Here is a 16733-nt window from a genome sequence, read left to right as displayed (position 1 = left end):
TTACACTTTACACATCTAATAGATACTGTCAATGAATCTTCGTCCCCATTAAGCGTATTCAGAGTTCAAATTTATTCTGGTTCTCGATAGGAATAGAGATTCACGACTGATGATGAATGACGCAATACAGTCGAGCCTTGGTGATTTTTTCAATGTTAAAGTAATAAAAGAAACGCTTTTAGCTCGCGTATATTAGGAATAAAATTCCGTTTGTAGCGAATTTATTGCGTTGGCTGAAAATGACACTGTGAGATTCTTTCGTAAATTGATTAAATTTATGGGACTTTTTTTTGATTGTCGTACAACTGAAGTCTTTACAAAACAGATTGTTATTATTAGTGCTCCGTACAAAACTTTGTTTATAATCATTTCGGTACCATAAGACTATAGTGGGATAAAATATTTGTAGGTGCATTTTTATAAAATCAAACAAAGCATTTATTTAATCAATGAAATTACCCCAAGCGAAATAAATTAATGTCCTTCTTTCTCCTATCCCGATACAAAGTATACTAATTTCGATAGTGCTTGATTCAAAACCAATAAAGAGGGACTACCCTAGTAAAAACCAATTTCAACTCATTTTTTAAAACGAACAGTAGAACCGATACGTTCAATATCCGTTCTTTAATATTGACATAATGACAAAGGGTTAAAACAGGGATAACCTCACATAGGGTCCGCGTATTTTCAAAAACTCGTGGTGAATTCACATAATCCTGCCCTCATTTAATTGTAAAAAACACAACCACACAGTTGCATAGTTTAATATTCATTCTTTTCTGCAAGTAGACCTCAAGGTTCACTCACATCATAGAGTAACTTATACTAGAGCGGTACTGTCATAGTAAATTTTGTAACCCTAGTAAATTCACTGCCATCTGTCGATACACTTTAAAACTAAAAATGAAGATTTATAAAAATACGATAGAATGTATTTAAATATGGATAAATGATTTTTTTTATTTGCATTAATTATTTTTATGATTTTGACCCATGTTCTTTCACTGATATGCGTTAAAATTGTTAAATAACAAACGAAACCGTCAACGCCATCTATACGACTGTAGGCCAAAACTAGTAGCGCCCTCTGAACGAGAATAAAATTTTCTTGATTTTCGAGGCACGTTTTTTCCTTAGACTGTATCCATCTATTACGGAGTTATATCTATCTTTGCTCACATTTACAGTGACATTATAATGTCACTGTAAATGTTGTATTGACATGTGAAACAGCCGTCGAGACATTTGTGAACTACATTATGAGATCTCAATGTCAGAAAAAAATACTAATAAGGTTTGGAAATGTAAAGGCTCTCCAGCGTCAAAATGAAATTATATCGGTGGGACATGGCTATAAAAGTGCGAAACTGACAAAAATGTTATACATTTTATGGTTGATTGGTAGAGAATGCTTTTGGCATTAAGTCAGACTTTTGTACGATAAGTTTTTCTTTTGTGCAATAAAGATTAAATAAATAAATAAACATACTCGATACTACAATAAGTTCTATACGAAGAACAAGAGCGAGACTATATTTTTGCATAGAAACATCAATCAGTAGTCGTCTCTTATACCTACCTACACAGGTTGTTATTTTTACCCTTTAGCATGATATATTTTACGGGGTAATTATTACAGGTCATACCTACTTTGCAACTTTTACTATTAGACCAACCCCAAAATCGCGAAAAAAAAATTGGCCAAAGACCCTGACTCTGGCTAAGGGTTTGAAAACACCCTTTATGCTCCATCTAGCTAAGTGATCTGTAGTTGAAACTTGAAACGGAGCGGTTATGCACGGATATGAATTCCGCGAAATGCTTTATTTTTAGGAGTCCAGCTGCGATCGATACCTGCCCAGTCTGTGACGTTCCAGTTTCCACCTACACGAAGCCATGTACACTAGTGTATAACTTGAAATGTTCAAGATCTCTCCTAATTATTGGGTGTAACGCGAGTAAGAGATACAATAAGTAAGCTGGAGAGAAAAGGCATACATGCCTGTATACAAAGTTCTGTAAATTAGTATGGACGTGGGGTACCTTTTCTCTGCAGCTGTACACGAGTATGCCAGTAACATTTAACTATGACTGATGATTGAATTTAAATCGTATAAAAGCCTGACTGAGTGTGCATGAGATAACTATGGTATTACCCTAGTTTTATCCATAATATTAATAGAAGAAAACCAGAGTTTGCCAATTTTATTTGTTACATATACACGGTGGCTAAAAAATAAGTGCATTCCCGTTGCCAGGGAGGTTTTGGGATTATACTGAGCAACTTTTACTATGGGACCAACCCCGAAATCGCGAAAAAATATTTGGCTGTTTCATAAATTTTGGCTAGTCCATTTTCTATGGGAGGTAGGAAAATTATCATATTTTGCTACTATTAAATGATCTACATGCTCAAAATAACAATCGCGAAGCGTCTGGTTGACGTAACTGGTGACCGAAGAGCTGGCGTCTTTCTCGCACAACGTATCAGCATTGCGATACAGCGGGGAAATGCCGCCAGCATCCTTGGTACAATGCCTCAAGGGCCTATTTTAGATTTAAGCTAGTTATTAATTTCGTTTACGTAGTACCACTGTATATGTCTTGTATGTAAATAACATTACTAATAAAAATATTATGTATATATAAATAAGTGTTGAGGATTGTAGAAGGACCAGGCAGAATAAAAAATTGTTAAAAATAGAAATGTACTGTATTCTGCCACACAAGTACATATATAAAAATTAGAAAATTATGTTGCTTGTTTCAAGTTCAAAGTTGCAATGTCACAACGTTAGCTAGAGAGAATATCATCAACAGAGGTCGCCCCCGTCTCGCCGCAGTCTCCGGTGAAGCCTTGCGTTTCGTTACAACATGCCCGCCCACGTTGAAAGCTTGGTCTTTCAACTGAAGAGTTAATTTTCGACTGGCAGTGGACATATTTTGCTGAACGCACGACGGATGATCCCAGACGACGTCCTGATGTCGGCCACGCGATTGACGCCATCAGATCCAGGGATGACGCTAACTATTCTGCCGAGCTTCCATTTCATTGGAGGCAGGTTGTCTTCTTTGACGACGACCATGGTATCGGTAGCAAGTTGACCCTTGGCTTGCCTCCATTTGGTTCGCTCCTGAAGTTCAGAAACATATTCTTTATACCAGCGCACCCAGTAGTGTTGCCTCAATTGTTCGATCCTCTGGTACCGTGTCAGTCTCAATGGAGGAATCTCTATCAGACAGGGAGTCGGAAGAGCTGTGAGTGGTCGTCCAATTAAAAAATGGCCTGGAGTAAGTGGTAGCAGATCAGAAGGATCGCTGGTTAAAGGAGTAAGAGGCCTTGAATTTAAAATTGCCTCTATTTGACACAGTGCGCAATAAATCTCTTCAAAGGTTAAATGACAGTTACCTAAGACTCTAACTAAATGGTGTTTAGTGGATTTTACCCCGGCTTCCCACAAACCGCCAAAGTGTGGTGAATATGGTGGAATAAAGTGAAACCTAATGCCGGCATTGGCTGCAGACTCAGATAACGTCTTCGCATGGCTGGTAAGGAATCTCTTTAAATCATTGTACGCCCCGACAAACTGGGTTCCATTGTCGGAGTATATGTCAGAAGGTAAACCGCGGCGACTAACGAATCGCTTCAACGCCGCCATGTAACCTTCCGCAGACAAGTCACTACATAGCTCAAGGTGTACACATTTAGTTTTAAAACACACAAAGATCACGATGTATACCTTTATGGTTTGACTACCACGACCCTTTCGAGACGCAGCCAGTATAGGACCGGCATAATCTACGCCAACAACCTCGAAAGGAAAGCCTGGCGTTACTCGCGGTGAGGGTAAGTTGCCCATAAGTGGCGCAATAGTTGCACCGCGCATACGAGTGCACAGGATGCATTTGTAATATGTTGACCTAGCTTGTGTACGACCACCGATTGGCCAATAGGTAGACTTTACGTATGCTAGCATGGCTTGAGGTCCCGCGTGTAACAAAATGATGTGAACGGCATTGAAATATGTCACCGTTATAAAATGCCCTTTCGGCAAGATAGCTGGGTGCTTTTTATCAAAGCTAAAAGGCCCGTTTCTAAGTCTTCCGCCTACACGCATAAGTCCTTCAGAATCCACAAAAGGATTCAGCTTGGTAAGCGGATCTTTGGCTTTGAGTACAGTTTTATTTTTAACATCATCATATGAGCAAAATGATTCTATCTGCGCTAATTTTACTAAAATATTCATAGCCGCATGAAGTTCTTTAGTGTTAAGGAATCCTGAATTTCTCACACTACCCGGTCGTGCGTTATTGATAAACCGTAGAACGTAAGCGGTGACTCGTTTGAGTTTGGTAAAATTGGAAAACTTCGTAAGATTCAATTCTGATAGCGGTCGGTAGCGGGAACTATCTAGTACAGCTTCGCTCGCTACATTTGCAGTGATTACCTCAGCCTTAACTTCATCGCTATCCTTGCTCGCGTGGTGATTTTTGGGCCAGTCCTCTTCGTCATTACGTAGGAATGCTGGACCGTTCCACCAAATATCAGCCGCAGCAATTGAACCCGCATCAAGGCCGCGTGAGACCAGATCCGCTGGATTGTCCTTAGTAGGTACGTGTCGCCAAGGCCAACCGCCAGTGATTTCGAGTATATCAGCTACGCGATTTCGTACGAATACTTTGAGTTGGGTTGGTAGCATTCTAAGCCATCCTAACACGATCATGGAATCGGTCCAAAATGTACAACTGTCTGCTTTCATGCGAAGTGATATTAGCGCTTTTTGGTAAAGCTGTGCTCCGATCAAAGCTCCGCATAATTCCATCCGCGGAATAGTTACCGGCCTAAGTGGAGCTACCCTACTCTTTGCCATGAGTAACCGAGTAACTACTCCTGTGTTAGTGATAGTACGTACGTACAAACAAGCTCCGTACGCAGATTGAGATGCATCCGTAAAAATGTGGAATTCCACTCGCGACGCGTGGATTCCTACGACACTACGAGGAATGCATAAGTGGTTTAATTCCGGTAAAGACATTGTTATACTATGCCATTTTTGAGAAATTTCTTGAGGCACTTCATCATCCCAAGAAACTCGTGAAAGCCATAAAAGCTGTAGCAGGATTTTACCCTGAATGACAACCGGCGATAAAAGACCTAGAGGGTCAAATATTTTTGCTATTGTGGAGAGGATAAACCGCTTGGTTATTTTTTCAGGGTGTTTTCCTAAGTCGATAGTAAAATACAAGACATCGGCTCCACTTTTCCAACCTAGCCCTAGCGTCTTACTTTCGTCCAAGTTGCCTAGATTTAGATTTCTAGAGTCGTCATTATGTTCAGTTATGAGCCTAGGTTCATTTGAACGCCACTTGCGTAAATTCATACCGGCACTTTTAAGTACTGCACTAACCTGAGTTATAATGCTGGTGGCCTCTTGCTCAGTATCAGACCCGGACAAAAAGTCATCCATGTAAAAGTCATGGGCAATGATTTCAGTGAGCCGAGGGTCCGAGCATTCCAGTGATAACTGTTTAAGGCACCTAACAGCTAAGAACGGAGCACTGGCCGTACCGTAGGTGACCGTATTTAATTTGTATACGCACAGAGGTTCAGATGGATCCTTGCGCCAAATGATTTGTTGCAAATACCTATCGTCAGGGTGCACGACTATCCTCCTATACATTTTTTCCACGTCAGCCGTGTACACAAAGCGGTATTGCCTAAACCGTAACAAGATAGCTATGAGATCGTCCTGAATAGTAGGTCCTACATACTGAATGTCGTTCAGCGTTACTCCGGTAGACGTGCGCGCACTAGCGTTGAATACGACCCGGAGCTTTGTCGTGAGGCTAGATAGCCGTAACACGCCGTGAAAAGGCAAAAAGTTTCCTACTATCTCATTGGAAGTAACCTTGGACATGTCTCCCAAAGTCTCGTATTCGTTCATAAAATCTTTGTACATCGGCTTTAATTGCGGCTGCCGTTCTAGTCTGCGCTCTAACGACAGGAAACATTGTTTTGCCCGCTCGTAAGAATCGCCCAACGAAGATGCAGGCTGCTTTAAAGGATACCTAACCATAAACCTACCGTCCGGTAACCGAGAGGTATTTTTAACAAAGTGTTCCTCGCAAGCCCGTTCATCGTTGGTATAATAAGCCGTCGCGGGTTTTATTGTTGCTTCGTCTAACTTCCAAAAACGCGTCAATTCGTCATCTTGATTATTCATCTGAACAAAATTGCAACAAATGCTTTTAGAGTTAAGATTACCAGCATTATGACCCGACACTACCCAACCTAGCTTGGTCTCATAAACTATGGGCTTGTTTCGTCCCAATTTAAATTTATCGTTACCTACTAATTCCCAAAAGACCTCGGCGCCAAGAAGAAGATCGATAGCTGCCGGCGAGTGGAACTGAGGATCAGCCAAGACTAAATGTTTAGGTATGTCTAGCAATGATACATTTACCTTTTCCAAAGGTAAGTCGCATGTAGCTTGTGGAACTACGTAAAATGACCTTTTCATGCTAAAACTTTTGTCAAACAAAGATGAAAACCTTGCGTCACATAATTTATGTAGGGTCGACTTAATATTTTGAATACCAGTTAAAGACACATTTACCTCCCTAATAGGTAAGTTCAGTTTTTTGCAAAAGTCAGCTCTAATAAAATTAGGTGAAGACCCATTGTCCAAAAATGCGCGCGCCATGTGTGGTTTACCGTCGCGATCATATACTTCTACTAGCGCAGTAGATAGTATGACTTGACCTTCTAAAGCAGGATGGGCCGGCAACAAGAAACTGCCGTTAGCACTGCAGCCGGGGTCAGGTGCAGGCTCGTCGTGCTCGCTCGGACTGCTAGGAGTCACTTCTATCGCCGGCATTGCTACTGGAGCCTTCGACGGTAACCTATCCACGTGTATAAGTGAGCTATGACGTAATGAACACGACTTGCACGGACCACGCCTACAATACTTCGCTATGTGCCCGGGTTTTAAGCAATTCAAACATACTTTCATCCCTTGAACCTTATCTGCACGTTCTTGATTAGATAACGCGAGAAAGTCGGGGCATTCAAATAACCAATGACCACGCTTACATAACGGACATTCATATGTAAAAAGTGGGCTACTCACAGTATCGGTTTCACGTTCATCTAGTCCTACGAAACATTTTTCCTTTACCCGTTGCACGGCGGAGCGCGCGTGCGCCGCGGAAGCAGCGCCGGCGCCGGCGGCGAGCGGCCAAGACGCGCGACGTTCGGGGCCATCCATCGCCATGGTTTCCAATAGATCCGCACGATCGCTGAGGAAATGTATGATAGCATCGAAAGTAATTGTTTCGCAACTAGGCACAAACTCCTCCCACTCTCGTCTAGTAACATTGTCAAGTTTTTGACATATTATATACACTAATAATGTGTCCCAATGGGTGGTTGGTTCATCAAGGGTCGCTAACGCACGTATATTTTTGCATATCGCGTCAATAAGATGCCGAATAGCTGTCGATGACTCCTTGGTAATTGGGGTTATATTAAATATGGCCTTGATATGATTATTCACCAATAACCGCTTATTGTTGTATCTGTCGCATAATAATTGCCAAGCTATTTTATAGTTACTACTAGATAATGCTAATGATTGTACAATTACCGCGGCACTGCCTTCTAATGAAGCCCGCAAATAATGAAACTTGTTTACATCATCGATGGAGTCGTCATTATTAATCAAACTATCAAATGTGTCGCGAAACTCAAGCCATGTATCATACGAGCCTCCAAATTTGGGTAAAGTAATGGTAGGTAACTTACATTTTACATGTGGATGACGCCGTGTATTATTGTCGGAAACCCCATCGCTAGGCGCGACCTTGGTATGCATGGTTACTAATTCCTTAGCCGCCGCGACTGACGAGTAGTACAGATCCTCGAAATCAGACCTCTCGTTCAATTGGGCCTCGTCATCCTCCGCCATATACTCCAACTTGGTTTGAATCTCGTCATACGTGTTGTAAACACATTCTAATTTAGCAATCCGAAGTTGCAGTTCCGTCACCTGAGCCGCACACCATACTTTTTCGGCTAACTCGCGTATATAACCTGAAAATTTAGTTAATCGCGACTTAATATGACCCCTCTTCTTAGTTAACTCTTTAAACAAGGCTTCATCCATCTTAAATTGCACTTAGTATTTACCTTCTTAGCACTATCAACACTCTGTTTCACCAAAAACACCAGCACAATGAACCGGGAACATAAACAAACACTTTCTTACGAATTTAATGCTAATTACTCCGATGTTGTTTACTATAAGCAGGCCGGCTAAGTTATGGCGATAAGTACCTATGTCGGCCGGGCGCACCGTTAGATACCTATGGCAAAAAAACGTTTATCGGCGCTCGACCGATGCACTTATTATGCAATTATGTAATTGAGATTTATTTGAGTTTTAAAGTATGATTTATTTGTATCGTGGTTTTTTAAATAGGTTACGGTAATTGTTTAAAGGCCTAATATAGGGTTTTTAAGCATAAGTTTCTTTGTAAATTGTGTCAAATAGAGGAATATTATAGAAAATAGTTATTAATGCTTCTTACGTAAAATGATTGACATATATTAAAGGAACGGACTCACTTTTAGCTCTTCTTAACCTGTTCACTCCTTATCGACGTCGTCGGATTGTAGTTTTCCGGAATAACGGTAGAACAGTTGAGCACTTCGTAGCTGATGGATGAAGATATAGCCGCCTCGGGATGTTTCAAGCTGCACTCCTCACTGGAAAGCCGGTATGTTGGATGCGCAGGAAATATTCCACACGATGCGTTTCTTCTTTGTCTCAGCCGTAATGGCGGTCCTTGGACCTTAATATCTCGTAGCTCGCTGATTCAAATAATTATCTGGCATCGAAGACCATGTTGAGGATTGTAGAAGGACCAGGCAGAATAAAAAATTGTTAAAAATAGAAATGTACTGTATTCTGCCACACAAGTACATATATAAAAATTAGAAAATTATGTTGCTTGTTTCAAGTTCAAAGTTGCAATGTCACAACGTTAGCTAGAGAGAATATCATCAACAGAGGTCGCCCCCGTCTCGCCGCAGTCTCCGGTGAAGCCTTGCGTTTCGTTACAACAATAAGTACTTTCAAGTTCACATAAACATAAACGAATATTTTTCTAACAAGTTACGAAACCTCCAGACATAACAATAATCGTATTACCCTTCGAACGTAAGAGGTCCTTCTGCAAATTAGAAAGGAATCCTTGAACGATAGGTATTTATTAGTCCCTAACTAAACAATAGTCGTAAAGTACCTTGCATTGTGTCTCCCCGCATTACGATCTCGTAAGTGTAACGAGGGATTGAAGTACAGTTGGCGATTGATATTTCGTAAATGTAAGAATATCCATGCTGCCCATCATTTATTGTACAGCATGTTGCTATAGATAGAAACGGAGTGAAGTTAGCATAACAAATACAAACGTTATAGAATAAATTAACGGATTTGGTTAGTCATACATTAGATTTAAAAATTTTTTTAGCCAACTTTAGTAATTTTTATGAGTTTTTGCTGGGATATTTGACATCAAAACTTGCCAATACAAATGCAAAATAAAAATTCAAAATAGAATGCAATAGGAAACTATATTATACGCCTTTGGGCGGCTAGAGAATATTGACAGTATCTACATCAAATATGAAAACTAGGATCTCTCCTCTACACCTGCGTCACGCGCGAGTAGCGACTGCCTACAGCAAATCCCGAATGTTGACATACGATACAGGTTTGCAGAACATATTCGAGCAAAACACGCCAGCGTGAAACTACGTGTCGTGAGTTCGGAAACGGGGATATTTCATAAGTTCCTGCTTTAAAATGTGTTTGACTAGTCTCAAACTTTAGTCAATAGTTATTTGTGCAACAAGAGAGGAAAGTTGGTTTTTCTTGCGAGTGTTTATTTTGAGTCCCGAGAAAGCGAAAGATTCTATAATTGAATCACGAGCGAAGCGAGTGATTCTAAGGTAGAATCTTAAGCGTAGCGAGGGACTCAAAAACACGAGATGTAAAATAACTTTGCTCTCGTGTTGCACACATAATTTTTCACCTCAGTAGTGAGAACATATTAAAGGTTAAAATGTATTTCGAATTACACAGAATAAACAGAAAAAAAAAGTACTTATTATACTATGTACCATACCATACGATACGATACGATACGATACGATGCGATGCGATACGATGCGATGCGATGCGATGCGATGCGATGCTATGCGATGCGATGCGATGCGATGCGATGCGATACGATGCGATACGATGCGAAACGATACGATGCGATACGATACGATGCGATGCGATGCGATGCGATGCGATACGATGCGATACGATACGATGCGATACGATACCACACCATACCATACCATATCATACCACACCATACCATACCATACCATACCATAAAAAAAATGTAATAAAAGTATGAAGTTCATGGCCTTCACTAAATTAAAAAGCTACATTGTTTCACTCCCTGGAGTGAGGAAAGTCGCACTTTCCTCACTCTAGGGAGTGACGAAAGTAGGCTTGTTCGAGCTGCTGAGGTGAAAAGAATATTGCTAGTTACTTAAATTAGACTTAAAAATCTTTAGTCTGTTCGCATAAAATTATTCCGAAGGAGATTTATTTTCCAGTTTTTAATCAATTATATCTAGGTGTAATTTATATACTAATTAAGTAAATACATTTTCTAGAATTCTGACGCTATACGATACATTTTCATATAAATGATACCAAATATTCTTATACACCCAATTACTAATAAATGTGGCCGTAGGAATTGGCCGTTCCAAGATAATGATCCAAATGGGTTCCCCTCATATGACAGAATATTATTTGTCAGAAATACACTTCGCATAACACGTATCGTAGAAAACTTTTAGTCGAATGATATTTTCGCATAATATTTATTTGGCAGAATTTTCTAAGTGGGTAAGGTTAGGGTTTTCTGCCAAATAATATTATGCAAAAATAAATTCTGCAACGTAATACAGCATTGTTAGCGTAGTGTACGCAACCTACTGTATGAGCAAGGCCTTCGCTGTAAATATTTAATTAGTGTTAAATTAGGTAATAATTAGTTTAGTTTAGAATAGTATAATTTAATATAGATTAGAATGTAGAATAATATAATAATTATAGATTAGATTAATATAATAATTATACTTAATGTAATGGGTTGATACCTAAATAAATAACATTTTTATTTATTTATTTTATTTATTTATTAATATTATCCAAAAAGCAGTATGCGAAAGGTAATTGTGCCAAACGACATTTCTGCCAAGTAACATTATGCAATACAATAATACATATATCAAAAAACTTTCTGCAACACAATAGGGAACCGATCCATCTGTCATTTAGTACCTATTAGGTATACAGACATACATATGTCAAGGGATGCAGAGGTGCAATTAATGCCAGTAGTATTGATCTCTTATCAGCAACAGCTTCTACCAAGACAACATTGAAAGGCTTAAAAATATTAACATACATTCTTTTCAAGAGAACGGTTTGAGTTAAGTAGGTTTACTCTGAAAAAGCAACCGTAGGCCGTTTAAAAAGCTAAAGGTCACAAAATTTAAAGAACACCATCAACGTTTAAAATAAGCTCACACACGTCATACAGTTTACCTTATGGCTGAAGTAAGCTTTTTTGTTTAGTTTCTACTTTCTAGCAAGAAATAAATCGATTGAAAACTGCAAGTCACGTTTATTAACGCCTCTTTTCATTTCGACTACCTTCTACCTACTCGTAGAAGTAAATTGCCAATGTATAACCACACGGTATCCGTTTGACCTTTTGCTCATTGAAATTGATTAGGGACTGCTGCATAAGGGCGGGCCCATGAATCCTCGCTTACTTCAAGATGGACAAATTACACCATTATCTCGCACGTGAACAAGATGCCTTATTTTTTAGGCGTGACATATGTTCCAAGTAAGCACAGAACCTGATAACATAGGTTAAGGTGCTGTAGGTTCAGAGAGAAAAGTTTTTGAAAAATCGTACCGCTTTTTTAGATCACAATAAAATTAAATACGGTTGCCAAAAATTTAATTAGCAATGTTGAGGATTTTTTCTAGTGGCTTCATTGATTCGAATCCTGATTTTTTGACTTTCGCTCGAGACAAAAAAATCACGTACAAAAGCTAAAAATACGAAATACGTCAACATCGATACTTTTTTTTGTTAAAACTTACAACAAATTAAAATTCAAAAACATGATATACGTGGTATCGAGTACGCACATTCATCTCGCTCACGCTTACGCTAAGTGAGAGTGAGAGAATAACACAAATCTTAAATTACGGTGTGTATTTAGGTGCGAAATGCGTGATGGGGGAGATACTTATAATATAAGCGATGACAACGCACGGGACAGTATAAATGTGGGACGCATGAGACGAATTCTTCATACTATTTAAAAACTGTCAACCGTCAGACAGCACTGCTACCTAATTTAGTATGGGGTGGTGCATCGTTGCAGGTGAATTTACTATTATGACTTGGAACTCCCGTAACCGTTTAAGAAGTGTAATGCTCTTACGGTTGATATCGCTAGGCGCCTCCCTATTATGGTGGAAATATTCACCATCTTAGGGCAAGTTTCGGTAGCTCAGTTGGCAGAGCGATGGGCTGGTATTCCAGTCGCTATCTCGAGTCTAGCCAAGATAGTGAGTTTTCCCACCTTTCCTTTATTGTATTTTATTGTATTGTATTCATTTTATTTAAGCAAAAAGGCTCATAAAAACTTTGAAACATAAAAAAATAATAAATTAAAATACAAACTCAAAATTCACACACACATTTATTTCTAAGCATTTTGGACTAAAAACTTTTGACTTTCATAGTTGCAAAAATCCAATTCGAACATAAGTAACTACTAATTAAGACTATCTGAAATGGAAATGAATTTACCTATTCCAAAATCTAACTTAAAAGACCTTTGAAAAAAGGATTATATAGCCCTAACTCTAGTCGATACTTTAGGCAGTTTACACATAAGAGAGCTTATAAAAACGAATATAGAGCCAAATCAGCCGAAAAACTTTATTTACTCTCCAGATAAGCCAATAACACGATATTACACAATCCTATAAAGAGTAAATAACTGTAACCACGTGACTAATGCTTATTGAATTTCGTAGGGTTGGCAATTTCATTACTTTCTATCTCGTACATCCTTGAGACTAGGCGCCATTCATTTATTACGTAAGACGATTTAGGGGGGGAGGGGGTCGAACATATCTTATTTTTTCTTACAAGGAGGAGGAAGGGGGTTTTCATCATTCTTACGTAAGATCTCAGATACGAAATTTTTCAAGTTTTTATGACGTTTGAAATGATACTTCCACACTCTATGCTATCAAACACGGTGCAGAGTTACCTTCAACGGGCTCCAGTACCTTTGTAGGTACAAATAAACGTCCAAAAAATGATTTTTTGAAAAATAAACAGCAAAACAAACCAAACGTGTTTAAAAAAAAAAATACTTTATATTCTTAATAATCGTAATATAGGGGGGGAGGGGGTCAGCCTATTCTTATTTTTCTTACATGGGGAGGGAGGGGGTCGAAATGTCGAAAACTGGCAAAAATCGTCTTACGTAATAGATGAATGGCGCCCTATGAATCGGTCGGTACTGGCACGTTATAGCCATGAGCTCTAAGATCGACAAAGCCATCCATATGATTGCCTACAAATTGGGCCTTCTTACACTCATTGGACGACGGATATTTAGTTTAAGCACTTCATATATATTGCTGCAATACTAATACTGCTAAACTAAATTAATCGCGGAACCAATAGGTCCCCGCTATTTATTTATTAGTGAATTTAACCTCGTACCGCCTACCATACAAAATTATAGCTAAAGAAGTTTGAATCTAGTAGTATTTTTTATTCGAGTAGTTTTCATTTGTTCGAACATTTTACGAGACAAATGAAATGCTGATGTAAGTAAGTAAATATTCTTTATTGCACCAAAATATTCAATATTCTTTGCAATATTCTTTGTTTGCTGATGTGTTTGTTTTTAATGAAGGTTGGCATTCCATCGAAACGAGTGGTCGAAGTGTATATCCTAATGTAGAACATTGGGCGGCTCGAGGCTAATACTATGTAAGTATTAGTATTGTGTTGTCAGCAATCTGAAATTGCAAGCATACCTACTTTATCAAGTACTTTATGTAGTTTGGGTATCCCCAATTAGTTTACAATAAACAAAACTTAAGAGCCCGCAGCAAGCTCGGTCGAATATCACCTTCGCATACAAACGGAGTTTCGTTCTCATTTTAAAACTTTGCAAATGCAATGACATGAGGTATAACAATACCTATAATTAGTTTATATAGCTCCAGTTTACAAACCAAACGAATTAGAGCAAAAACAACATACAAAACTTTTGTATGAAAAACTTAATTTCGCTAGATTTTTTTAACTATGTTATCTGAAGCTACACAAACTAATTACAGGAATAGAAATATACCTTATCCTATTGTAAGTACAAAGTATCAGAGCAATCTAGCTAGTTGTTTTAAAATGAGAGCGTAACTACGTTTGTATGGAGAACCGAGCTTGCCGGGGACTCTAACTTCATACCTATAACCCCAACACCTACTAGTTGAACCGCATTTTAATATCCGATAAGGTAACAGGTTAACACACAACCTCCTCTTTGTGTATAACAGAGTAGAATCGCCCGTAGATTGTATTAAACCGCATATAATGTTATTTATTATACATACCCGTTTATAGAGCAAAATCCGTTTATGTTATTATCTGCAAGTCACAGCTAGATTAGCAAATCGATCACAGCTTGGTAAATGGATTTAATCTGCATCGCTTGGGAGCTTGATTTAGATTTAACAACTTGTTATGGTTTTAAAGTGGTTTTGATACGACCTTTGGATCGATTGGCGCGCATCTCACGCACGACACACTTCATTTCGCATGCATAAGGGTCCCCGGCAAACTCGGTTATAAAACGACTAGCTAGATTGCTCTGAAACTTTGTACTTACAATTTAGGATAAGATATATCTATGTCTGTAATTAGTTTATGTAGCTTCAGATATCATAGGAAAAAAAAATACAGCAAGTTTAAGTTTTTCATACAAAACTTGTTTTTGCTCTATTCAGTTTGTTTTATAAACTGGAGCTATATAAACTAATTACAGACCAAGATATACCTCATGTCCTTGTATGTGCAAAGTTTCATTAAAATCCAACACGTAGTTTTAAAATGAGAGCGGAACTTTTGTATGGGAAGGTGCAATTCGGCCGAGCTTGCCGGCGACTCATAAATCAACGTGAGCGATCTTCAAAGTTGTGTCAAAATAAGATCAAAACCGTAATAAGTTGTTAAATCTTAATCGGGCTCCGGGATAAGTCAAGTAGATATATAATTAAGTCGCGTCCATATTTGATCAGCAGAGCTATGTCTTCCGCGTGAAATGTTGTACATAATTAATGATTACGTCCAACACGTGTCGAGTATTAATATAGTAGGTACCTAACTACATAGATCGATCTTAGCCTTTAGGAAAACTTAACAATTACGTACCAAGGCAATTAATGGCCCGATTCGAACAATGCTTATGAGAAGTGTGTGTGTGTGTGTGTATGTATTCTAATTGCAGCATTATATATTGCCTTTATAGTTGTTAGCTACAAATCTACAGGATTTCCCTACTAATTTAAACTTTCACCATTATTACACAATACTTTAGGTATTATTTACCTAGGTACTAGGTATAACGGGACTTCACCGCGTATAATTAAGTTTTAAAATTATCTCCGACATTTCAAGGACGGCATTGTGTTCTGCCAAAGTTGACATTATTCATATTATCATCTTAATGCTCGAGTTTGTCGAACTACCCGCACTTACTTAATTATAATTATAATAAATGAAGTTCCGTTTTAGTAAATAATAATTTACCTACGCACATAGATTATGTTATTAAATTAGATTAAAGGCCCATTTACACAATAATTACCGAGTGTTTAGTTAGTGCGAGTTCACACATTTAGTACTTGCGTTTAGTGACAAATGTATAAACTCGCACTAAACACTAATCAATGTGTAAACAGGCCGGTTGCACCATTATGCCAAATCATAGATAGAGATTCGTCAAACTTGTTTGTATCAAAAGGCCGTCGAGGAGGGATATATATTTAAATAAGTAATTCGGTCCCCGAGTTTGACAGCCGGACTAGATAGCGCTATGCTATGGCGATCTGAATTGTCAATGGTTGAGTCTCTGAAACTCCAGAGTTGCCACACAGAAGGTACGGGCCCGTACAGCAGCATTTGCTTCTGCTGCCAAATTCGCAATGATTTATTCTTAGGGCGTTACGTTACGTTACTGGCCTGAATTAGCTATGAATCGTTTGTCTTTATCTGTCATTTTGACTTATGTATTTGTAAGAAAGGGATAAAACATAATTAACTAAATCTAGACCCGTAAAGTTTTATGAATAAGGGGGTTAGACTTTACCTACACCTCTTCTACTATTACTAATCACTCTTTGCTTATACGAGTATGGAATTTGCTTGTCTTTTCATAGACTGTATATAGAAAACAGCCAAATACTACTGATGTTGATGCATGTGCAGAAACTTCTACTGAAAATTATTTCTTTGTCGACTCTGTCGGTAACACATACACACTACAT

General features: G+C 38.5%; 1 protein-coding gene and 1 long non-coding RNA gene across 2 annotated transcripts in view; both read right to left on the bottom strand.

The window, feature by feature from the left end:
* LOC134749454 (uncharacterized) overlaps positions 1-16733 on the bottom strand; it is a 128989-nt gene that overhangs the window by 97817 nt on the left and 14439 nt on the right. The window lies entirely within an intron of this gene.
* LOC134749501 (uncharacterized) lies at positions 2704-8439 on the bottom strand. The gene is made up of 2 exons (XM_063684442.1): positions 7134-8439; positions 2704-3137 (listed from the first exon to the last, which is right to left on the bottom strand). Exons 1-2 carry the CDS (start codon positions 8166-8168, stop codon positions 2919-2921), a joined length of 1254 nt encoding a protein of 417 aa, XP_063540512.1. The 5' UTR covers positions 8169-8439; the 3' UTR covers positions 2704-2918.

This window comes from Cydia strobilella, chromosome 18, assembly GCF_947568885.1.
Source record: "Cydia strobilella chromosome 18, ilCydStro3.1, whole genome shotgun sequence".
In the NCBI taxonomy this organism is placed as follows: Eukaryota; Metazoa; Arthropoda; class Insecta; order Lepidoptera; family Tortricidae; genus Cydia; species Cydia strobilella.
This window is presented reverse-complemented; position numbering and strand designations above follow the sequence as displayed.